The 21771-nt window shown below is 58.2% G+C and overlaps 7 protein-coding genes across 7 annotated transcripts in view; 3 read left to right on the top strand and 4 right to left on the bottom strand.

The window, feature by feature from the left end:
- Positions 1-1720, bottom strand: part of N657DRAFT_692113 (uncharacterized protein) — a 2573-nt gene extending 853 nt beyond the window's left edge. Inside the window, exons 1-3 of the mRNA XM_062797145.1 lie at positions 1630-1720; positions 787-1572; positions 1-715 (exon numbers count right to left, since the gene is read on the bottom strand). Coding sequence (XP_062645359.1) covers positions 1-715; positions 787-1389 — 1318 coding nt within the window. The 5' untranslated portion in view covers positions 1390-1572; positions 1630-1720. The remainder of the gene's footprint in view (positions 716-786; positions 1573-1629) is intronic.
- A 267-nt stretch (positions 1721-1987) lies between these two features.
- On the top strand, positions 1988-3634 carry N657DRAFT_600661 (uncharacterized protein). The gene is made up of 3 exons (XM_062790083.1): positions 1988-2119; positions 2202-3235; positions 3291-3634. The coding sequence occupies exons 1-3, from the start codon at positions 2117-2119 to the stop codon at positions 3343-3345; spliced, it is 1092 nt and encodes a 363-aa protein (XP_062645358.1). The 5' UTR covers positions 1988-2116; the 3' UTR covers positions 3346-3634.
- Positions 3527-7839, bottom strand: N657DRAFT_699259 (phosphoribosylformylglycinamidin; the record flags this gene model as incomplete). Its single annotated transcript, XM_062797342.1, has 2 exons — positions 3527-6052; positions 6105-7839. The coding sequence occupies 2 exons, from the start codon at positions 7837-7839 to the stop codon at positions 3708-3710; spliced, it is 4080 nt and encodes a 1359-aa protein (XP_062645357.1). The 3' UTR covers positions 3527-3707.
- Positions 7840-8637: 798 nt separating this feature from the next.
- N657DRAFT_647767 (uncharacterized protein) lies at positions 8638-9797 on the top strand. The gene has a single exon (XM_062793382.1). The coding sequence runs from the start codon at positions 8824-8826 to the stop codon at positions 9487-9489; it is 666 nt and encodes a 221-aa protein (XP_062645356.1). The 5' UTR covers positions 8638-8823; the 3' UTR covers positions 9490-9797.
- A 47-nt stretch (positions 9798-9844) lies between these two features.
- On the bottom strand, positions 9845-11563 carry N657DRAFT_647764 (uncharacterized protein). Its single transcript, XM_062793381.1, has 5 exons — positions 11411-11563; positions 11212-11290; positions 11134-11139; positions 10797-10988; positions 9845-10590 (listed from the first exon to the last, which is right to left on the bottom strand). The coding sequence occupies exons 1-5, from the start codon at positions 11446-11448 to the stop codon at positions 10300-10302; spliced, it is 606 nt and encodes a 201-aa protein (XP_062645355.1). The 5' UTR covers positions 11449-11563; the 3' UTR covers positions 9845-10299.
- Positions 11564-13975: 2412 nt separating this feature from the next.
- On the top strand, positions 13976-17719 carry N657DRAFT_577195 (uncharacterized protein; the record flags this gene model as incomplete). Its single annotated transcript, XM_062789234.1, has 2 exons — positions 13976-15394; positions 15449-17719. The coding sequence occupies 2 exons, from the start codon at positions 13976-13978 to the stop codon at positions 17717-17719; spliced, it is 3690 nt and encodes a 1229-aa protein (XP_062645354.1).
- Positions 17720-18450: 731 nt separating this feature from the next.
- N657DRAFT_622939 (uncharacterized protein) lies at positions 18451-19899 on the bottom strand (the record flags this gene model as incomplete). Its single annotated transcript, XM_062790669.1, has 2 exons — positions 19157-19899; positions 18451-19075 (listed from the first exon to the last, which is right to left on the bottom strand). The coding sequence occupies exons 1-2, from the start codon at positions 19477-19479 to the stop codon at positions 18451-18453; spliced, it is 948 nt and encodes a 315-aa protein (XP_062645353.1). The 5' UTR covers positions 19480-19899.
- Between the last annotated feature and the right edge of the window lie 1872 nt (positions 19900-21771).

Here is a 21771-nt window from a genome sequence, read left to right as displayed (position 1 = left end):
TGTTGTTGTTGTTGTTGTTGTTGTTGTTGTTGTTGTTGTTGTTGTTGTTGTTGTTGTTGTTGTTGTTGTTGTTGTTGTTGTTGTTGTTGTTGTTGGGCTGGTCGTTTACTGAGTCTGGCCAGAAAACGTCTCCTTCGGCTTCACCGGCTTCCGCTGCCGGTTGCTCTTCCGCGGCCATTGGCCCCTCCGGTCCAGGTTGTTGTTGCTCTGCCTGTTGCCCTACGGCATCATCCCCGAGGTCCTGCGGATACTCATCCTCGTCTTCCGATTCCGGGTCACTGTACAAACCCTCTCCGCCACCTCCGACGAGGCGGCCGCCTTCGTAAACCCTTGTACCCCTGAGCTCCATCCCACCACGTTCTTCCGGTTCCTCGCCGAAAAACAAGTCTCCGACAGCGTAAACGGCGGCTACACTGATGTTGGTGATAAAGGTCCATATCCCATATGGACGCTGACCTTCATAGCCGATGTAGGCTCTCCGGGCGACGGGCTGCAGAGCTGCGATCGTGGCCTCCCCTTCGGCTACCGGCGCAGCCAACTCCTCGGTAGCGAACTGACCGTGAAGCGCACTGTTAAGACGCCTCTCCAGCGGCCCGAAGATGTTGTGTACGAGCGAGGCGTAGCTCAAGTGCACAAATGGCATCACTGCCATGGCCCACTGTGGCGACGGAGGCCAAGAGGGAAATTGGTTATGGGCAATACTCACGGCGCCGAACTGCCACAATGGTCAGTGTCAATAGAGAATGAACCCGTTGAAACAGAAAAGCGACTCAACCCGCTACCTACCACGACGGAGAAGGGCACGAGCAGAACACTGCCCAGCGACGGCACCCAGCGCAGGAGGACCAGACCGGGACCGATGGACGACAGCAACCAGCACTTGATCGCGAGGGTCAACCCCCACTGATTGTTTCTGTTGAGACCCAACCATCTGACGACGGCATCGGAACCGGCAAAGATGCTCGCGGCGTTGACACCATACCACACCGCACCAGCAAGCGTGCCGCCGCCAACTAAACCCAGCAGAAATTTAGGAGCCAGGCGACTGTAGCGGCTGTACAGACGATCCCAAAACGCAACGACGGGGTCGTAGGGCTCTTCGAGTCTGATGGGGTGTTTGCAGGCGGGACATCGCAGGCCGTGCTTGTAGCGCTCCGCCTCCATCTCCATCTCGGCGATCCAGCGCAGCATGCATGCCGAGTGGGCGTCGAGCGTGCACGGGCACGCGCTGCACCATTCTGCGTTGGGTATGTCCTTGTCGGTGTGCAAGCAGACGAAACAGATGCGGTGATCGATGGTAGTTATGGTTCGGCGGGAAGAAGTTCTGGTACGGGCCGAGCGAGTGGTTTGCGGTACCGCAGCGGTGCTGTCGTTGCTTGGAGTCGCCATCGTTGAGCGAGTAGCGAGTATTGAGATCCACAGGAAAGAGCGGACGAGATGAGAAGATTACGAGAGGGGCGTGGTTGAGCGTGGTGAGCCTGGGCGTCCTGCACCCGAGAATGGACGATGCTGGTTGCAGTTAAGGTTAAGGTATAAAGAATCGGTTGTAGAAGTCGAACCTGATTGCACCGTCTTGCAGCTTTCCGGTTAGCGGAGGACCCTACCAACACTCATAGCAAGCCTGCATACTTTCACGAAATTGGTTCTGAAACTCTCGACTGTCGCCCCGGCCACTGGGGCACTCAAATGTTGGTTCTCAAGTCAACAACGATGGTGACGCTGATGGACGTTTGACACCACAAGCCCCGACACCCCACTGTTTCCCGCGATAACGGGAGCTAAGCTCCAAGCGGTCTTGGCGCTGCCGTTATCATGGTAATGTTCTTTGGCGTAAGGTACCAGGCTCGCCAGGGTAATGCGGACCTGTACGGATCCGTACAATACGTACGGAATTGCCCCAACTGTAACAGCCAGACCGCTAATGCCCCACTTCCGCAGCCCCTCCATCGACAGACGTGGAATCTGGCCGACGCCTTCTGCTTGAAACCACGAGTCAGGAACGCTTGATGTGGATTCGGACTCGGATTTTTGTGAATTGCTGGATCAATAACCGCCGACAAGAGTTCATCGCGTCTTTCAACCGACTTCTAGGGATACGCGCGCAAGCGTACTCACCATGGTATGTCCCCGGCTGTCACAAAATGCTTGTATGCCATACAATAATGTATAGGGACAACGTAAACTAATCCCCTACCCAACAGGCCACAACACCCAAGCAGCGCCTCGCGCTGGCCATCTGCGACTTCCTCTCGAAGTCGCTGACCGACGGCACCCTCCAGGCTGAGGAAAAGGACTCGATCGACATCGCCATCAATTGCATTGGCGAGGCCTTTGGCGTCGATCCCTCCGACAAGGCCGCCGTGTCCCAGGCCATCGGCGCCCAGAACCTTTTCCAGATCTACTCGGTCTACGAGACGTTCAAGAACGTCAACAAGCCCACCACCCCTGCCTCCTCCTCCTCCTCCTCCTCATCCACCTCCGCCCCTCCTCCCTCCACCACCTCCTCTGGCCCTACCGAAGAGCAAAAGAAGCAAGCCGAAGCCCTCAAATCCAAGGGCAACGCGGCCATGGCCCAAAAGGACTACGCCGCCGCCATCGACTACTACACGCAAGCCCTGGCCCTGCACCCGGGCAACGTCATCTTCCTCTCGAACCGCGCGGCCGCCCACAGCGCGGCGCGCGACCACGAGGCGGCCAAGGCCGACGCCGAGGCTGCCGTCGCCGTCGACCCCAAGTACACCAAGGCCTGGAGTCGCCTGGGCCTGGCGCGCTTCGCCCTCGGCGACGCAAAGGGCGCCATGGAGGCGTACCAGAAGGGCATCGAGTATGAGGGGAACGGCGGGAGCGAGGCCATGAAAAAGGGGTACGAGACGGCCAAGCGGCGGGTCGATGAGATTGCGGCTGATGAGGCGGCGGCTGCTGCCGCTGCTGGGTCGTCGACGCGGGATGCTGCCGGTGGTGATGCTGGCGGCGCCGGCGGGTCGCCGAGCCTCGCCGATCTGGCGGGTATGTTTGGCGGTGGCGGCCGTGGTGGTGGCGGCGGCATGCCCGACTTCGGCTCCATCATGAACAATCCCATGTTTGCGTCCATGGCGCAGAACCTCATGAGCAACCCCGACCTGATGGCCAATTTGATGAACAACCCGCGCCTGCGTGAGATGGCCGATTCCTTTGGGCGGGGTGGCGGTATGCCTGACATTGGCTCGCTCATGTCGGATCCGAATGTCGCCGAGATGTGAGTTTGCTTGCTAGTAACACAATGACCGCCTGGAATACTGACACAGGGATAGGGCCCGGAATCTCATGGGTGGTGCCGGACGGGGTGGCGCTGGTGCTGGGAGGTGATAGCTGTTGTTCTTAGCCTACCTATACACACGATTCCCTCTCTTTAAAAAAAAAAAAAAAGTTCAACAGCCATCAGGGAAGGCTTGACGCGGGTAGCGTTTGTTAAATTTGAGTCAGTGCCTATGACATTCCGTGGCCCTCGCTGGACTGCTGCTATGCCGTACCGCGACATCTTAAAGATTATCACAGTCATTTGTTGCAATACGGGGTGGCTGCCACCTCGACAAAAGCCATCGTCTGTGGAATTTGCGGTCTAATTCACCCATATACATAGCGACAATTCAAACAGTCACCCAAGTCAACCTTGCCATGGGACTCCCGTTATTTGTTTTCACAACGCCTCAAGCAACCCCAACCCACGTTTAGCCCACCCATCTCCGCGCACTTCTGAACAGCCTCAGCCACGGCCCAAACTCACCCCACTGCTCAACCTCCTCAGGCGGCACATAGCTCGCCACATCCGCCATGATGGTCCGCTCCGGATGCGGCATCATAGCCAGCACCCGCCCATCCCTGCTCTGGACACCGGCCACACCCGCAGGGCTGCCGTTCGGGTTATACGGATACACCTCGGTCACCTTCAACCGGTTATCCACATAGCGCAGTGGGATGCCGCCCGCTTCCGTCAGCGCGCGGAACGATTCCTCCGAAGCAAACTGAGCCTTGCCCTCGCCGTGCGAGACCACAATCGGCAAGCTCGAGCCGCCCATGCCGTGGAAGAAAACCGACGACCGAGTAGCCGAATCCTCTTCAACCCTGACCATGCTGAAGCGCGCCTCGAACTGCGACGAAGCATTCTCGACAAAAGCCGGGAAATGCTCGGCGCCCGGGATGAGCTCCTTGAGGCGCGACAGCATCTGGCAGCCGTTGCAGACGCCCAGGGCGAACGTGTCCTTGCGGGCGAAGAAAGCCGCCAGCTCGGCGCGGGCCTTGTCGTGCAGCAGGATCGACTTGGCCCAGCCCTGGCCCGCGCCGAGCACGTCGCCGTACGAGAAGCCGCCGCAGGCGGCAAGTCCGACAAAGTCAGACAGCGAGCGGCCCGCAATGATGTCCGTCATGTGAACGTCGACGGCGTCGAAGCCCGCCGCGCGAAATGCGAACGCCATCTCGGCGTAGCCGTTGACGCCCTGCTCGCGGAGGATGGCCACGCGGGGCATCTTGCCGAAGAAGCCCGTGATGGACGCCGTCAGCGGAGCGATGTTCTCCGAGGGCGAGAAGGTGAGATTGAACGAGAGGCCAGGGTCTCCTGAGTCCAGAATGGCTGCGTACTCGGACTCGGCACAAACAGGAGTATCTCTGAGCTTCTGCATCTCGTACGACGTCTTGCTCCACCACTGCTGCATCTCGGCCCTGTCAAGGGTAACGAACGGTGCGCCGTCACCATACCGGATGGTGAGTGTTTGCTTGAATGTCGGTTGGACAACGCCAAACTTCCGGATCAGGCCAGCAGGAGGCCCACAAGTGGCGAAGCACCTCTTGAAATTGGTCTCGTCCGAGGCGCGGACCTGGAAGACGGCACCCAACTCTTCGTTGAAGAGGGTATCGACCATGTCCGCCAGGCTTCCCGAGGCAGCAATGCCATCCATCATCAGGTCGACACCGCAGCGGCCGGCGAACATCATCTCGGCGATAGTGGTGAGGAGGCCGCCGTCCGACTTATCGTGGTAGGCGAGAACGACACCACTCTCGTGAAGTTGAGCCAGCGCATCAAAGTAGTCCTTCAGAAGGTCGACGTCACGGACATCCGGGGCCTCGTGGCCGATGGCACCGAGGGACTGTGCCAGGGCAGAACCACCCATAGCCTTGCGGCCCTGGGCCAGATCGACATAGAGCAAGATAGACTCGCCCACATCCTCCACCCGGCGAAGCTGCGGGGTCCACGTGCGGCGAACATCCTCAACCAGTGTGAACGCCGAGATGACCACCGAAACGGGCGCCGTCACGCTCTTCTTGGTCTCGCCGTCCTTCCACGACGACTTCATGGATGTTGAGTCTTTGCCGACAGGGATGCTGACACCCAACTTTGGACACAGGTCCATACCGATAGCTTCCACAGCTTCATAAAGAGCAGCTCCCTCGCCCGCGTGGTTCACAGCCGCCATCCAGTTGGCCGAAAGCTTGACACGCCGCAAGTCCCCGCGGTGATTGCCGCCCTTTATATCTGCTGCGCCCAAATTGAGCAGAGACTCGGCAACAGCCATCCGAGCCGAGGCCGCAGGCGAGATAAGCGCGATTGTGGGCTTTTCACCCATAGCCATTGCCTCGCCTGTCCTTGCGCCGTTGAGGTTGAACGATGTCGCTGTCACAGCGACATCGGCAACCGGTGTCTGCCAGGGTCCCACCATCTGGTCCCGGGCGGTCAGACCGCCGACTGTGCGGTCGCCAATGGTGATCAGGAAGGACTTGGAGCCGACCGACGGCATCCAGAACACGCGTTGCACAGCCTGCTGGAAGAGGTCTGCATCGCTCAGAGACCCGCCAACAGCAGACTTCAGGCTGGCAATGGGGTCGAAAACGGGCCAAGCAGGCTGCTTGGAATTGACAATGCGCTCCAGCTTCCGGCCCTTGGGAAAAAGGACATCCATGGGGACGTCAATGGGACGCGGGTATTCGTTCGACTCCCTGTCACTAAGAATCAACCTGGAAACGCCGTCTTGTTCCCGGGATAGGACGGTTCCGACGTCTGAGAATCCACAGCGCTCACGACCTATCTGTTGTTAGCCAACAGTGTACTGGAGGAATCGAAGTCCAAAACTTACGGCAAATGCTGGTGAACCTCTCCATTCCGTCGCTGTTCACCAGTAGGACATAGCGCTCCTGGGCTTCATTGCACCAGATCTGGAGCGGGCTCATACTCCGGTCCACACTCTCGACCTGGCGGAGCTCAAACCTGCCACCAAAGCCGGCATCCCTGACAAGCTCCGGCAGCGCGTTCGAAAGACCGCCGGCGCCCACATCATGTATCATGGCAATAGGGTTGTGATCACCCAAGGCCACGCAGGTGTTGATAACCATCTGTGCGCGGCGCTCCATCTCCGGGTTGCCGCGCTGGACACTGTCAAAGTCCAGGTCGGCATTGCCCTCTCCCGAAGCGTTGCTCGACGCAGCACCGCCACCCAGACCAATCAGCATAGCAGGCCCGCCCAGAACGATGACGTGCGCGCCCTCCAAGACGTCCTCGGGACGCTTCAAGGCGTGCTTCTCCCTGACGGTGCCGACACCGCCGGCAATCATGATGGGCTTGTGATAACCGCGGAACTCTCCTTCAACCTTTGTATCGTCGGCCGTAAGGAGGGTGCGGAAAGCACCCGCGAGGCAAGGCCGGCCAAACTCATTGTTGAACCGGGCGCTCCCGATGGGGGCCTCGAGCATGATGTCGAGACTGCTGGCGTAATGGGCCGGACGGCCAACGTCAATTTCCCAGGGAGCCCGATGGTCAGGGATGAGCAGATCCGACACCCAGAAACCGCATAGTCCAGCCTTGGGCATCGATCCCCTTCCGACCGCACCTTCATCACGGATTTCGCCTCCAGATCCGGTGGCAGCTCCTGGGAAAGGGGCGATGGCGGTCGGGTGGTTGTGCGTTTCGACCTTGGCCAGCACATGCATAAGCTCCTTGTGCAGCTTCCAAGAGCCGGTCGAATAATCGGGAGCCCAGAGGTGGGCGTGCTCACCCTCCATGACTGCCGCGTTGTCGCTGTAAGCAGACACGGTGAAATCCGGTGTCACCCTGTGGGTGTTCCTGATCATCTCGAACAACGACCTCTGCTTGGCCATGCCATCGATGGTCCAGTTTGCATTGAACTGCTTGTGGCGGCAGTGCTCCGAGTTGACCTGGGCGAACATGAAGAGCTCGATATCATGTGGTGGGCGCCCCAGCTGGGCGAACTTCTCTACCAGGTATTCCACCTCGGACTGGTCCAGAGCCAGACCTCGCGCCTTGTTGTACTCGTTGAGGACCTGCGCCGGGTCCTGGCCGTTGGCGAAGATATCGACAACCTCGAGTAGAGCGGGCTGCCCTTCGGCAAACATGGCATTGAGGTCGGGCGCATCGGTCGAGAGAGTCTCGGTCATGCGGTCGTGGAGGATGTCGCGGAAGGGGATGTTCTTGTCATTGTAGGGCTGTTCGAACTCGACGGCAACAACGCGGCCGCGTTCGATCTGGCGAATCTGCTGCTCGAAGCCGCAGACGTGGGCGATGCTGGTGGCCTTGGAGCTCCATGGCGAGATGTACCGCGGCGTCACGTACCACTTCCGACTGTAGCCAATGTGCGAGAGATGAGAAGCAGCCAGCTCCAAGTCGGCCGGCAGGGGCAGCAATTGAGCAAGCTTTTGCTGCGCGGCACCGGCGTCGCCGTCGATATGAGCGTAGTAGACCCAAGATGCTCGCAAATTGGAAACCTTGATGGGCGTGACCTTGTTGATCTGGTCCTTGAGCTTCTGGGCCTCGGAGGCCGTGAAGCAGGAGTCGCCTGCGAGAGTGAGATACGCCATGGCGAAGGTACGCGCGACGACACCCAGATTCGACGAAGGCGTTGGAGGTTGGCTGGACGGACAGAGAGCCAACGCTCACCGGGCTGGCTTGTTGCGAGTCATCTAGCAGAGCAGCAAGGATCGGACGGCGGGGGCGGGGCACAACTGTGAAATTTTAACCCTAGCGGGGAGGAGCGGCTTGCAACGGAGCTCCGCCCGCGACGCAGCTTGTATTGTACAGTTGGAGAAGGAAAACAGCGAGGACAAGAACAGAAGGTGTCTTTTAGAAAGTCGATAAAAGTTGGCAGGAAAAAGACGGGAAAAGAAATGATGAGACAATGGAAAAGAAGAAACATGAGGTAGCCCTGGTAGTGTTCGTACGTATCATTCTTGGTTGTTACTTTCACTTACACGGCATCAACTTAAACAGACCAGGGTAAGTAAGATTTGGGCCTGGATCTACACTACCACAGTAAGGTGAAATCGGAATTCAGTTGTCATGAACTTTGTTCTGGCAGGACAGCAACTGGCACGATCTGACGGATGGATGTCAGGGTGGTGAGGGACTACTGCTTCGATGAACGAAAACAGGCCACTATTTCCACTAATATCGTAGTTACCATGTAAGTTTAGGTCGCGCTCACGGACCCCTGTGACCGGACCAGCGGGGGTGGCCAATTGCGGCGTGGGAGCTGATCGGCTCGGACGTGCTTGGCGCAGCTTTTCAATTTTCCTCTTGGCAGCATCCACACATCACTCGCGCACCGAGTCCCGGCGAGGAGCACGACGGCACCGCGCCAAATCATCGTCCGACCTGCCCTCGCCGTCATCCGAGGTGCCTGAACCCGAGAAGCGCTCAATTGCCGGCGCTAGCTAGGCTAGCAAGAACCAAAGCCCTCAACCGGATCCCCAGGGAGGAAATCGCATCGCTACGGCAAGCCACGAACACAGCCAACGTTCCCAAGTCTCAACCAGCTCTCCGCTTAATCAAACAGAACCATCGCCATGTCGTTCTACCTCCCGTCCCTCCGAGGCCTCGCCTCGCGGATTCTCACCCGGCCAGCCAGTCTCAGCCCCACCCGCTTCTCCTCCCCCAAGACGACAAACACACAATGCCTCCTCGCACCATCAACCAGCGCCGCCTTCTCAACAACACCCTCCCCCCTCGCTCCGCCAAACGCCAAAAACAAAGGCACCAGCAAACCCGGCAAGCCAGGCAGCAAAGGCGCCGCCGCCAAAGGCTCCGGCAAACCTGGCAGCAAGCCAGCCAAGAAGAAAGGCAAGGGCGCCGAAGAAGCGCCTGACCCGCGAATGATCAACATGATGCGGCACCTGGCGGTGCTCTCGCCGAAGCGGATCCCGCCGCCCCTGCGCATGGGCCGCAACCGGCACCTGCGGCACTGGACGATCCACCGGGCGTGGCTCCTGTTTCGGCGGCGGGAGCGCGAGGCGCGCGAGCGCAACCTCATGCGGCAGTACCAGAGCATGCACGCGGCCATGGAGGAGCTGCGGCTGACGAGCGGTCCGGGCACGAGGGATGAGGGTTATCTGTACCGCGTCGCCATGGAGAAGAAGGGGGTTTGGGGCCTGCAGGGGGTGCCAATTGAGTACGCGCGGGCCCAGACCGAGACGCCCGCCAGAGTGGCGTGGAATCATGACTGGAAGCGGTAAACGGGGGGCAAGGGGAGATGAGGAAAGGGGCTTGTTCTTCTGTGGTTGGACAATGGGCCAAGTAGACGGAGGGATACTGTTGGCAAAGGTGGGCAGGGTGATGAAGCTGTTATGCGAATATTGACATACAGGGGCTGTTACTGTGTTGTAAAACTAGAATATCCTGTAGAATAGCATGTTGGACAAGGAAGGGCCCAAGGACGCGGAGTTCTATCATAGATTTGGGAGAACGTTCATGTGCTCGCGTCCGCGGGACGAGATTTGAATGTCGAGTTCTAAGTCCATGAGGAAGTTACAATTCATTCCAGACCTCGACAGCCCTTCAGCGCCCTTCGGAATAGGATGACCTCTGCACCGACGATCTGCCCAAATGGTCCAATCTCCTGGTTATTCTGAGTCCTGCCCCGCGATGTTGACTGTCCGTCGCGGCCCGCGCTCCTTGTGAGAACTTAGCGCCGAAGGCCATCAGCCGAATTGGAATCAAGAACTAAAAAGTCTATAGCATATATATACAGCATGGGTCATGACACGCTAGGCCCGCTATCAACGTCTGGCGTGCGACAGGTGATTAGTTAGATTGCCCTCCTCCCACTCCTTCACCAGAGTTATGTCGTGCCAATGCGTGAAATATCTGGGATGTTTCAAGCAGCCCTGACAAGGCGTCAATGGTCGAGAAGATCGGGGCGATCGCCTAAGGGCCCACTAGCGCCCGGCTTGGGTCTGGTCAACGTTTCGCACGGGTTGCCCGGTTTCTCGGTGGGGCCGGGGGTCGTCCGGCTCGCTCGATAGGCCCTTGCATTACTCGGCTGTTTATAAAATCACGCAGCAGCCACCGCCTTCTGTCTTCTCGAACATGAGCAGCGAAGCCCTCGTAGCCGCTTCGAACACGTCGTCCACGCCCTCGCCGCTGAGACTAGAGCATTCGAGGTACTTGCGCGCGCCGATTTCCTTCGCGGCGTGCTCGCCTTCCGCCGGAGTAACGAATCTTTGTGACCGTCTCCGCATCTCTTCGATCGCCACGGGGTCGTCCCGCAGGTCCTTCTTCAAGCCGACGAGTATGATTGGTACGTCGGGGCAACGCTCTTGTGCTTCCACAACCCACTGTGAACCATTTCGGTTAGTGAAACTGACCCCATCCGCCTGCATCCGCTGTGTCAAAAGGGGCAGAAGCATTTGCCACGCGTCGCACAATCGTTACACATGACGGCGGTGGCATAAGACGCAGGGACGGCTTGCTGCATCCACGAGAGAGCCCTTGACCGTATGACGACGGACAAGGCAGCCAGGACGGTGACGGTGGCACCCACCTTGTGTTTGACATTGTCAAGGGAATCCGGTGTGTCGACCGAGAAGCCTATTAGGATGACGTGTGCTTTCGAGTACGCTAGCGGCCGTAACCGTTCGTAGTCCTCCTGCCCAGCTGTGTCCCAGAGCGCTAACTGGACCGATTTGCCATCTACTCGACAATCTGTCACGTAGTTTTCGAAGACGGTAGGTATCTGTGGGAAACTCGCTAGTCAGATCGGAGGGCAATCGGTATGGTGGATGGACTAGGGCTGGAGGAGACGTAAACGAGAAGCGTTGGATTTCGGCAGCAGCGAAGAGGCAGCTCCGACGTGGGGCGGTTGTTTAGGGGCTACTCACGTAATGCTGTATCGTCGCATGTCAGTTCTGGTAAATCAACTGTGGGAAGGGTGAGCTTCCCAGCCGGACAACACTCACTGTTGGGAAGAAGCCAAGAGTAAAGACACTCAGCAGACTCGTCTTGCCGCAAGCGCCATCGCCTATGATGACGAGTTTCCTGGACAGCCGAACATGTCAACGAGGCCGCGGTCGGGCAATGGGAGCAGATATCGAGCCTCGCGAACCATCGAAGGAGGGCCTTCCCCCAAGATCGATAGACGACAACCGGGCAGCTTACCTGCGGATGACATTCTGGGCGTTGCGATCATTTGCCATGGTCGGCAATTAGTCAGGCGAGCGTGGATTCGCTCTTAAGCCTGTCGTCGTGCGCAGTAGCAATCGCAATCGATGTAAATACCCGGGATCGCGTTGGGAGGGGGAGTTGGGGGAGATCCGGGGTAATGTTCGACCTGAAGGAAGGCAGTGAGTAAGTGTACAGTGTGGATGGATTGCGCTCGACTGTGTCGCAGGACTTTGGCGGAGGTCTGTCCTGCGGAGTTGGGAGGAAACTGCACAGTTGAAGAGCGAGAACCAACAGAATAAGAAAGTTATTAAGATCGATGCCTGAAGATCAGATCCCTGCCAAGCTGGTGCGGGTCCCGTGTTTTCTCATCAGTCGAGTCGGCAGCTCGGCGCAATGACCGCAACCACGTACATTGCGATTGGGCGGCCCTGACTGTCTGCACATTGACGTTACCTTAGGTAAGGTGAATTGGACAATTTTCCAACAATTGGAACTTCTTTAGCATTCGACTGGGTCAACGTCTCTCCGAGGATGCAATGAAGCCGCAGCTCTTCGTATCTCTCGTCATGAAATCCAGTTGACGTTGAACAATGTGTCGTATTCATGGTGGGTCGACGGCCGACAGGGTGCTCAGCCGTGTAGGGCGTGTCGTTATGGAGCTCTGATAGGCTGCGGACAGTGCTGGACACTGGGGCAGCTGAGGCTGTGCATGGGACCGGAGCGAGCTATGAGTTCAGCCAGCTTCCTGTTTCCGACGTCTGGAGAGTTTCATGGTTATCAGGATGGAATGCTGCAACTCGAGTCGGAGTTCTGTTCTATGCCAACTGCCAGTAGCACAAGAACAGGAAAAGAGAAACGATTGCATTGAACTAAAACCTAGGGTCCGGAAGATCAGTCACCATTCAATCAGCTGCAGCCATCACCGAATTGGTAACTCTCTACAGTGAGATTGACCACAAGTCCAATGCGATCAATCACAGCGCTATAACAATGTTCCTCATGGATTGCCGTGAAACGGAAGTAAACCATGGTCTGAGTATAATCCGGTGAGTATGTCCTCAGTATGGGGATTCCCAGTGAACGCAACTCTATCCTCCGCCGTGCCTTGGGGAACTGCGCTCGAAAAGCCGCCAACCCAACCACTCCACCCGTACACATTAAAGCCGTCATGGCGCATCCCAACTCCCAGTCCATCGCCATGTTTTTCACCCAGATTCCAGAAGTCAAAGCTATCAGCCCGAGAAGGTATGCATTAAAGGCCCCAGTTGCAGATCCGGTCGATATACGCAGGCGAACCTGCTCATTACCTTCCCTACCTGGCACGGGCAACCAGAATTGGGTACAAGCTGTCATGATATACTATCTGGCGACTGAAGGGATTAACCATTTGGCATTGAGATGAAAGAACAAGGATCTTCAGTGATCCAGATACGAAGATTGACATGATGGAATGATCATGCCCTGCCATCGGTTCTGGTCCTGCCCTGGGTTTGGTCGGGCCTGAAAATGCATTCGCATCGGCATCCGTTGCACTCAAGATAACTGCTGATCGCAGGTGATAACCTAGTAAGGCCTTTCTGGACGCCGCCTTCGTTATGGAGGAGACAAAAGCACAATTTTACCGGCGGAAAATGAGATTGTAGATGTGTACCTTTCTAGGTGTCCAAATGTTGAAGGCTCGCTGGTTATGTGGAGGGAGTTCTGAGTTTTGAACCTCAACAACTGGAGCTGAGAGCGGAAGTTTGGAGCAGGGAACCAACTAGCGTATCACGTGCCCAACACCGTGACTTGGCCAATAGGCTCCGTTTGCCGGTGGAAGAATGCTACTGCATGTGGTTCCGGGACCACAAACCGCAGTAGCACCCTGCTCATCAGAACAACCACATCGACCGACGGGAAGCTTCGAAGGCTACCACGAACTTCGTCACCTGCGCACCAGACCGGTCACATCCCCAGCGACTCGACAGCCTCTCCAACTGGCAGACATCCTCGCGCGCTCCCGTTTTCCTTGCTCGCTGGCCCAGTACCCTTGAACGCGTGGACCCTAGTGAGTTTGCCCGACCCCTCTGTCAATTGCCCTCAACCCGCCAACCTTGCTGCCCCGTGTCCTTCTTTGGGTTCCAACCTGCATTCACCCTAGAATGGATCATCATTTCACTACGAACTTTTACCGAACTCCTCGATGCTCTTCCCGGCTCTTACCTCATCCCTCTCGTCCACCCGGACTTTGCGCCTCCTGCTCTCCCCACTTTCCCTCCGCCTTGCACTGCCGTGGTTGATCTGGAAACGCTGCCTCGGACCCTCACTACGGCACCGAGCTTACTCTTTGCCTATCCTCTAGTCTACATACGGCTCCCCTGAGCTGCAGCGACTCAGTGCAGCCGCGATTCATGCCCTCATTATCCGGCCCTTCCTCCGAGTCGCACTACACGAACGAAGATGAAGGGAAACCGCAACGCGCACTCGCCGCCATCCGGCAACATTCCTTCGTCTCCCACCGCCAAGGGCACGGCAAAATACACAAACAAGGACGGATCCAAGTTCATTACAGTCCCGAAAATGAGCACCCCCGTCGATTCCGCCCAGCCATCTCCGACCACCGCATCCTCCCCGGCCGCCGCGGCCGCCGCGCCCTCCACTCCTGAAGCCGAATCCGCTCAGCCCGTGAACCGGAAGAAGCAGAAGCGGCGTGCAAAGGCCGCGGCGAAGGCGGCCGCCGAGCAAGCTCAGACCAACCAGGCCGTCAACGGCATCCCGAGCCCGCCTCGCACCAACGACCAGCAGTCGGCTGACGCCGATCCAGAGGACGATGAAGAAGATCCGATTGCTGGCCAGGAATTCCCGAACCAACCGCCGTACCAGAACGGGGCTCCGCAGGGCACGTCTGGGAAGACGAAGAAGTCGAAAAAGAAAAAGAAAAAGAGTGCCACAGCATCGAGCGCCGACTTGCCTCACAACGATAACCAGTACTCCCAGCGCGCTCAAGGTCACTTCCCCGCCCCCGCGCCGCCGCCGCCACCGCCCCCGCAGCACGAACGCTCCGGCATGTCCAGGGAAAAGATATGGAATACGAACTCGCAAGAGGAGCGCGAGCGGATCAAGGAGTTTTGGCTTGGGTTGAGCGAGACCGAGCGCAAATCCCTGGTCAAGGTTGAAAAGGACGCTGTGCTCAAAAAGATGAAGGAGCAGCAGAAGCATACGTGCAGTTGCACCGTGTGTGGGAGGAAGCGAACCGCGATCGAAGAGGAACTCGAGGGCCTGTACGACGCTTATTATGAGGAGCTGGAGCAGTACGCCAACCACCCCAACCAGGGCGAGGGGCCTCCAATGCTGCGACCCCGCAGGTCGTTTGGCTCCATGGGTGGGATGAGGCCGCGCGGGCTTCACTCCCGCTTTTCCAACCACCAGCCGTCCCATGGGCGCATCATGGACCCCGTGGCGGATTACGAAGAAGACGAAGCCGAACTCGAGGATGAGGGCGAAGAGGAGGACGAGGCCGAGGAGGTCTACAGTGAGGAAGAGCTGGAAGACGACATGTACAGCGAAGAAGAGCAAGAGCCCTCGGAAGAACTGCACCGATCCGACTATGCGGCCGACTTCTTCAATTTCGGGAACAGCCTGACTGTGCAGGGTAGGGACAGATTTCCCATCCTTCCATCATTCTTACAGAGTTATCCCTTTTCGGGGGCTGGCAATAACGCTTATGGCTCATCTTCTCTAGGCGGCATCTTGACGGTGGCCGACGACCTGCTTAAGAATGACGGCAAAAAGTTCATCGAGATGATGGAGCAGCTCGCAGAGCGCCGCATGGCCCGGGAAGAGGATGCCAGGGGGCAGTTCGAGCGGGGCTACGACCATACGAATGGCGACCGCTACGGCCATAGCCATCCTCCACCGCCTGACGATGAAGAGTTTGAGGACGAGGAGGAAGAGTATGATGAAGATGAGGAGGAAGAATACGACAGCCAGGAGGAAGAGGTAGGGGATTTCTCCTGTCTCACTTCAGCCGTTTATCGCTAATACTTGCAGCAGGATACCATGACGGAAGAGCAGCGCATGGAGGAAGGCAGGAGGATGTTCCAAATCTTTGCCGCTCGGATGTTTGAGCAAAGGGTTCTTACAGCCTACCGAGAGAAGGTCGCGAAGGAGCGCCAGGCTAAACTCCTCGAGGAGCTCGAGGCCGAAAATCAGCAAGATGCCCAGCGAAAAGCAAAGAAAGCCAAGGAAGCGCAGAAACGAAAGGAGAAGGCCGCCAAGAAGAAGGAGGCCCAGGCCGAAGAGAAGGCACGGAGAGAGGCAGAGAAGGCGGCCCAAGAAGCGGCTCGCCGCGCCGAGGAAGCCCGCAAGGCGGAAGAACAGCGACTCAAGGCCGAGGAAAAGCGGAAGAAGAGGGAAGCCCAGCGCAAAGCAGAGGAGGAGGAGCGCCAGCGTAAGGAAGCAGAGCGCCTACGCAAGATCCAAGAGCGGGAAGAAGCCGAGCGCAAGGCTCGTGAGGCTAGGGAACGCGAGAAGAAGGCTCGCGAGGAGGCACGTTTAAAGGAGAAGGAAGCCCGCGAGCAAAAGGAGCGTGAAGCACGGGAAAGGAGAGAGCAGCGAGAGCGTGAGCGTCGAGAGAAGGATGCCAAGGCGAAAGTTGAGCGGGAGGACAAGGAGGCCAAGGAGGCAAAGGAGGGAAAAGATGCCATGGAGAAACGGAAAAATGAGGAGAAAGCCGCCCAGGCGGTTTCCGGACCCGTCACTCTTCCGAGACGAGCGCCCACCCAGCAACCACCCCCACCCGTTGTCGCCCCTGTGCCAGCGCTCCCGCAGCAGACCCCGACGTCCTTCGCCTCGCCCCTAATTCCCGTGGCGACGCCGGCGTTTACAAAGGCTCCGACTCCAATGCGAGCACGCCAAGCATCGCAACAGGAGAGCTCCGCAGCTTCTTCAGGGGCGGCATCACACTCTGGCTCTGCGGGCAGCCAAAACCCATCCCCTCACCCCATCACACCGGTACATGCGAGCCCAGGGCCTATAGCACCTCCCAGCAAGAGTGGGGGTACAGGAACCAGCTTGCAGACTGGCACCCATCCCCCGTCCTACACGGCGTCTCCAATTGGTGTCCCAGCAAAATCAATGCCCCCGCAGCACGGCCCTTTTGGCATTCCCTCTATGGGTGGCGCCATGTCGTTCCCGCCAGGCCTGCCTCAAATGTCTCCTGGGTTCGGTAACCCTCCGCACCGCGATCCATTGTTCCCTCCCATGCCTGGGTTTAGGCCGGCGCCGGGTATGATGCCCATGCCGCCTGGGTTTGGCGGGCCGGTCGGAAATCGAGGGTTCCCCGTGCATCCGCCGCCAGGGTTTCACGGAATAGAGTCTCCGACGCCCACTATGGCCCAGATCATGAGTCCTGGCATGCAGAAGGATAGCCCGTCGCCCCACTCCCGTCAGAATTCTGCCAGCTTTGACGCGGGTGCGCCACAGCCCGCCAGCCGGCCCACACCGATAGGGCGGCCAGCTAGCGTGGTTCAAGGCCAGCGACCCTCGAGCGAATCGCCACTGAGTGGGCTGCCGAAGTCAGAGCCCAATGAACACCTGGGAAGCCGTGCTCTCTTGGACGACTTGGATGATGGCCTGCCAGAGTACCCGGGCCGTATATCTCGGAATGCTTCGGCGCCCGGGCCCCGGCCGGCGCCTGGGTTTCCCATGCCCCCTTTCGGAATGGATCCCATATTCTCGCATAACCCGTGGGGTCCACCAGGCCCGATGCCGCTACAACCCAACTTATTCAGCGCTCTCCCGCCACCAGGGTTCGGCCACAGCCCATTGAGCATCCATGGCCCGATGGGCATGCCGTGGGGCAATCCAGTGCCGTCAGGATCGACGTTTGGGGGACAGGGCGTCGCCGACAGGCCCACCATCCCAAGAACGGTGGCTGTGCGGAAGATGCTCCGTCGTGCGTACGAGGATCTTGCCAATGCCGAAAGCAAAAAGGCAGAGGGCGGCGGCGACTTGTTCATCCCGCTGGCCAGGATCAAGACGCAAGTGGAGATGCTCAATCACGGCCATGCTGTCGATGAGAAAGAACTGCTCGACATTTGCGAGACCGAAGGCAACGAGAACAACGGCGGCGGCAGCTTTGACGTGCGAGAGGACGACCAAGGGATCAAGTCGATCAGGTTCGTCGCGGGTAACGACCGGCCGACGCCGCAGCCGCTCCAGAAGGCGGTTGGCTACCACCACCCTGGTAGTCCCCTCGGCAGCCAACCGGCGCAGAAGGTTGTTGGGCATTCTCATGATAGTCCGATCGGTGGCAGCCGTTAGGACTGGCCGTCTGGTTGGACGGCTCCATGCAGTTTCGAAGAGTGGAGGACGCTCTAGCTCCGCGTTCTGGTCGGATCTGAATACAGGCCGTTGCCTTGGTGAAACCGCCTTTGCCTCGTCACGGCGGCTTTTGATTCGGAGACTACGCGGTGCGTGTGCCGGGGATGACCAAAGGCTACCCGGAAAGGAGTCGCACGAAGAGATGCCATGGTTATGGTATATTCTTCAAGAAAATAGCTACTAGAAGTTTAGCGAGTGGCCGGATTGTGTTGTTGTACAGTAGATGTTTGACGCAGCGAAAGAAAGCGGTCCATTGAGTGCAGCATCGGCTGCCTCGGCTCAACAATTTGGAATCCAGGATATGACTGTGTCGTTGTTCTTGTGGCTTCCATGGAGACCTTGAACAGCCATAATTCAGCCTGCTAAATCACGCCAGTGCAATAAGACGCTAATATGCCTTAAATGCAAATAACGAGAACCAAACAGTTTCCATGCCAACACCGCCGCTTGTTCAAGCGAGCTATGGATTACCAAACCCGAAATATCAAAGCACATGGCCCATCTTCTTCGCAAATAATTTGACCGTTTCGCAATGTCCCTCTCCCTTCCCACCCCTACAAGCCCGGACCCAACTACCTCAGCAGCCGCGCCTGGCCGAGATGCAACATCCCTCACAGCAAGGGCCGTCCCACCTCTCTCTCCTTAGCAGTCAAATCCGCCCCGGACCGCTCTCACCTCAACGGATGCCCGTCATGAGCGGCATCCGCAAACGGATTCGCGGCGCCATAGCCCTGCTGCATGGAGGGCATCGGCGGAGGATAGTGCTGCGGACCACCGGACAAACCGCCGTCGGCCTGATGGTACATGAGCGGCTGGCTGGCCTCAACACCACCAGCGCCCGTCACGGCCGCGCCGGGCCGCTTGCCCGCCACCGTCGCCGACGTCTTGGCCTCCTTGGCGATGCGCGCGGCCTCGGCGGCCCGCTCGATGCGCCGGTGCTCGCGCCGCTCGCGACAGCACATGAAGCAGACGGCCACGATGGACAGCACGATGGCGGACGCGAAGACGATGGCGATGATGGTGCCCTCGATTCCCAGCGACGACTGCTTGTACATGCACGACGGGTTGCCCTGCGCGTCCGACTGGCAGATGAGGCCGTCGCGGCATTTCGGGGTGGTCGTGGCCGTCGGGTAGCACGAGAGTTTCTTGCCCGCGTCGGCGCCCGTCGTCTGGATCGGGCAGACGGTGATTTCGGTGGGTGAGTCGGTGAAGCAGGGGGAGGGGGACGATTCGTTGTCGTTGAAGGCGGTTGTGGTGGCCGCCGCGGCGGCCGTGGTGGTTTGTCGGGCGTCGACGCTCACGGCTTTGACGGCTCCTGCAGGGAGGGGGTTGCGGGCGGCGAGCATGGGGTCGGCGGCCGCGCCGGCGAGAGGGGACGCGTCATGGTCGTCGTTCTGGCGGCGGCCGCGGCGGAGGTCGGCCGAGGCGGCGTCGCATCGCTTGAGCACCCAGAAGGCCTCGATCTGGGACTCGGCGGGCGTGCAGCCTGCGGAGACGAAGCAGCGCTCAAGTTCTTGCGAGACAGCCTCGGGCTGTGGCGAGGCGGGGAGGTTGGAGATGCAGTAGTTGAGAGAACCCTTGTCGCCGCAAGACGCGGCGGCTGCGAGTTCCCGGCTGCGGGTGCTGAGGCATTCGGGGCGGTGGGCGGATGCAAGGGTTGCCGAGGCAAGGAAAAGCGAGCCGAGAACAGTGTCGCGCATTTTGAATATTCTTGCCCGGATTGGCACGGCGACTTTGTATGCAAATGGTCTGTTCGCGTGGTCGCGACGCTCCACAGATCGACGAGTTGCAGCCTCAGACGAGAGATCTGTCGTAGCACAGAGGGCTCGTCGAAATATACGGCGCGTCTGTTTGCTGCTGTGAAAAATGGTGGTCCCTAGCACGACGCCGGCGTCCACAGTAGTGTAGTAGTCCCAACAGTCACACTGCAGGCAATTTGCAAGAGCAGTGTGAACCGCGTGGAATCGGTGTCGTCTTCACAGGAATGCAGAAGGAGAAGGGAGGAAGCGGTCAGCTTTAATTTGCAGGGGCCTCCTTTTTTCTCGCCTGCTTCATTCACCCCAATGCCCCCAGCCTGCGCTCAGCCCAAGCCTGGGAAGCGGGGCCGAGTGGTAGGTACATTAGTCGCACAGGGGAAAGGAGAAACAACATGGGGGCTATGGCACAACTCGTGCGAGGCTGCGGCTTCACGATGCACTTGAAATGGCGAGTCCAGGCTCCAGGGTCCAAGCAGGGGCTTGCTGAAATAAGCTAGAGTCTCGGCAAAAGCGGCTGTCTGGCCCACTTTAGGCTCTATCGGCCAATAAGCAATTGCGCCCGAAATAAGCTGTGTGCGACCCTTGCTTCCCAGGTGGGCCTTCATTGCGATGCACTGCACACTTGATGGGCCAGTCGTGTGACAGCGGCTGTCCATCAAACTTCAAAGTCGCCGCTTCCAATCTTACATCTACGTGACCTCAAACTTCCAGCGTTGATCTAAAAGTTCAAAAATGCCAATAGATTTGTGGAAGAGACCTTCAGAGCGTCTATGATGTCGTCAAGCAACTCCTACAAATCATCATGAGGTCCATAATCGGCAACCAGAGAGGTACCACATGAAGTTGTATGTTGAGCCCTAATAGACGACTGCGCCTTGTATATATCGCCGAATCTAGCCTAGCGCGAGAATTGAGGGTGCTGCCTCAAGCACAGCAATGAACCCCGATCATCTTTTGAAGCGCGTCTCGTCGATGCGCATAATAAAAGTCTCTATCGAAGGCTGAGACCGCTGGATATAGTCGGGCAACGGCACCTTGATCAAGGTCAATAAGACCGCGCTCGGTCAAAGAGCATCGGGGAACCCTCACCGCCTAGTGTCTTGCTCTCTTAGGCACTGTGTGTTCAGTGCAATCAATTGACCTCGCTTTCAGCACTCGGATCTCACTAACGATCTTCTGCATATCGGAGGGCTGGTGGCTGTGCATTACATCACGATCTTACAGGAGAGACAGAACTGCACCGCTGCCCAATTCTAACTCGGACGGTATGGAGTTACCTGTCCAAGTTCAATGGATCATTCAATTACGGTGTCACCACTTTCGGCATGTGCCGAAACCCCAAGACCACCGCTGTTCTAACCGAACAGCCATGCAAACAACCTCCCACAGAAAAGGCCTGCACGCCCATTTTTGACACTCGCCGCTGTTGAACCACGACGAGCTCGGAATGTGCCGTCTTGTTACTGTGTTCGGCTCTACGGTTAGCTCAATCTACGCTGGGGTCAGACTCCGCAGGTAAACAGGACAGCCCTAACTCCCACTCAAATGGGAGGGGACTACTGACCTCCGAAGAGGACCATGAGACATTGACCGTCCCTCATCAGCGACGACGAGGAAGACTGGGCCCCGCATTGCTCCCCGACACAGCCCGAGATAACCGCAGAGACCTGCTCAAAAGACTTGTTGTTGCCTACCATGTGCGGAACGTGAAGGCCAATAACCTGAATCATGAGGTTGCCTGGCATATCCAGCGCGACACGAGGCCGGATCATGGTGACCATGAGACATCAACCCCCCATTCCAGCCAGATGGAAGAAGAGCAGAATTTCAGGGAGAGAGACATATACGTCAACGGGTAACACTGCATTGTCCTGAGGGGAAGGACATTTGATGTGTTGTCGATGAAGGGTATATTCAGTTTGGGATTCTTCTCTTTCCTTCATGTCTCAATCCGCTTTATCCCTCCTGTCTTCCCTCGCAAACGCCCCAACTCCCACTCGAAACCAAAACACAAGGCGAAAACTCCAATGTTGCAGACCCAATCCCATTCCCATCTTCTCTCAGAACGCCCAGTCCTAGCCCCCTTCGCTCACACTCCACATGAAGTCAGGCTGGACCCAAGCGGTCGTCGGGTTGAAGTGCCATGCCCCGCTCCCGTCGTCGCTACAAGGTCGACGTCGTTGCCATCCGTCGTTGCCATCCGTCGTTGCCATCCGTCGTTGCCATCCGTCGTTG

Source organism: Parathielavia appendiculata (assembly GCF_033297405.1).
Source record: "Parathielavia appendiculata strain CBS 731.68 unplaced genomic scaffold N657scaffold_11, whole genome shotgun sequence".
NCBI lineage: Eukaryota > Fungi > Ascomycota > Sordariomycetes > Sordariales > Chaetomiaceae > Parathielavia > Parathielavia appendiculata.
Note: the sequence above shows the minus strand (reverse complement) of the source record. Positions and strands in the feature narration are given on the sequence as shown.